A 1,949-nucleotide genomic window follows, 5' to 3' on the forward strand; every position below is an offset into this window, starting at 1 on the left:
CAAGCAGACATGCCTCTGATTGGTGACTACATTCATCACAGATAAGGAAAGGGAAGGAAAAACAGCAATGACGCTGCAAGCTAAGCCCTACAACGTTCAATGGACTCCTGTGAACCCAGGTGGAGACCTGGTTGGCCAGCAGTGTTGTCAGACCTGGGAACTTTTGGGCACAGAGTCAGTGACATAGCCACAGAGGACTAGGGTGGAGAGTGAAGCGTCCAGCTGATAAGAAGAGAGGCATATGCATAAGAACACCCACACTTGCAGATAATACCCATTTGACCTGGCTTCAATGGCTGGATGATCAGAGCTCAACTAGAAGAAGAAAAGAAGAGGAAAAAAAGAGTAATCTGATACAATTTGATGAACTTAACCTACACTTATGGATGCAGTAGCTCAAAAGAGGGAACAAATCTTTACAGCAAGGATGATTTCCACTCCCATGCACCCATAAACAGAGTAGACATGGATGGGCAACCTGGACATTGGCTACCCAAAATGGGGGTGCTACAAAGGCAAAAGTGACTGGCTTCCAAGCTTTCAAGAGGGAGCCTAGACCCAGAGGGCACAGAGGAAGGTAGAATCTCAACTGATTAGTGTCCAATCTTCCTGGGTGAGACTGATGAAAGGAGATGTGGATAGGTCTCTTGTGATACAATAGTGAACAGTTGTTATCAGGATTGATTGTGAGGGTTGGAAATGTAAAGGTGGATGTTTTGTAGCAAAAGGAGGGGTGTGGTTGACATTGCAGTATAAGAGTGGAAGTCCCTGGGACCATCAAGGGAGAAGAGCGAAGAGCAGGATTGTACCCAGAGAAGCAGTGATGCCAGAGATAGAGGCAGAGATGATGACGCAGAGATAGAGCAGCTGGGGACTTTAGACCTAGAGAGGGAGAGGGGCTGTGTACAGACGACCAGGGGGCAGGCTTGCAGAGTATACCCTTTGGTTGGTTGATAATGCATGGAGGGGATTGTAACCGTGGCAATGAAAGTATATACGGTAGGATGAATGTAAAGCTAATGTTCTCCCATGTAAACTATCACATAATTCACAATAAAACATGTAAAAAAAACCCAGTATTTAAGATAGAAGGAATGTTTCCTAAATTCCTTAAAAAAAAAAAAATACACACAAGCTTGAGCATAAAAAAACATAAAAGACACTGAAAATAAATATCCAGAAAGTAGTGTTAACTGGAGTATTAAAAATATGACGCTTCCTCTATCTGCTTTTTATTTTTCATTATTTTCCAAGTTTTCTATGACTATTTCTTTCATAAACAATGTCAGTTGAACTCTTGAAGGTAAATGATGAATCTGTGCTCAGAGGGGTCTTTATAACATTCTCTGTACTTTTGTATATTTGCAACTTTCCGTAATAAAATGTTTTTAGAATGCAGATATATATATATAAACATAAATATGTGTGCTATATCTGTATTTTATATTATAAATTTAAAAAAAAAGAAGCAACAGACATATAAGCACACTGCCACAACTATAGGGAGGCACACCTGGAGTTAAGTGTACAGACTTTAAAAGTGTCAGCATATACAGAAAAAAACAGTATGATTTAGAGTGTAGGAGGGAGTTTATGGCATTTGATCTTGATACGTTATCATTTGTGAAGATGTTATACACCAACCTTTACTTTTCCCTCTTCCAGCTGAGCTTGGCGAAATCTTGCTAAGGCCGTCCTACGAGATAGAGAAGATGCCATTATATTCTGCTCACAGATTTCTTATCACCCAGGTTCCTGAATGGGGTAGACAGCTTATGGCCATATTTAACATATGAAGATCAAAGAGCACAGCCTTCAGTATGGATTGCATCTCAATGTAAAGAAAACAAAAATCCTCACCACTGGACCAATAAAGAGCATTCTTATCAATGGAGAAAAGATTGAAGTTGTCAAGGACTTCATTCTTCTTGGATCAACTATCAACACTC

General features: G+C 40.2%; 1 protein-coding gene across 1 annotated transcript in view; it reads right to left on the minus strand.

The window, feature by feature from the left end:
- Positions 1-1,719, minus strand: part of ISY1 (ISY1 splicing factor homolog (S. cerevisiae)) — a 27,172-nt gene extending 25,453 nt beyond the window's left edge. The window contains exon 1 of the mRNA XM_006870476.1: positions 1,645-1,719. Coding sequence (XP_006870538.1) covers positions 1,645-1,719 — 75 coding nt within the window. The remainder of the gene's footprint in view (positions 1-1,644) is intronic.
- Positions 1,720-1,949: the final 230 nt, after the last annotated feature.

The sequence above is a fragment of the Chrysochloris asiatica genome, unplaced genomic scaffold (genome assembly GCF_000296735.1).
Source record: "Chrysochloris asiatica unplaced genomic scaffold, ChrAsi1.0 scaffold00142, whole genome shotgun sequence".
Taxonomy (NCBI): Eukaryota; Metazoa; Chordata; class Mammalia; order Afrosoricida; family Chrysochloridae; genus Chrysochloris; species Chrysochloris asiatica.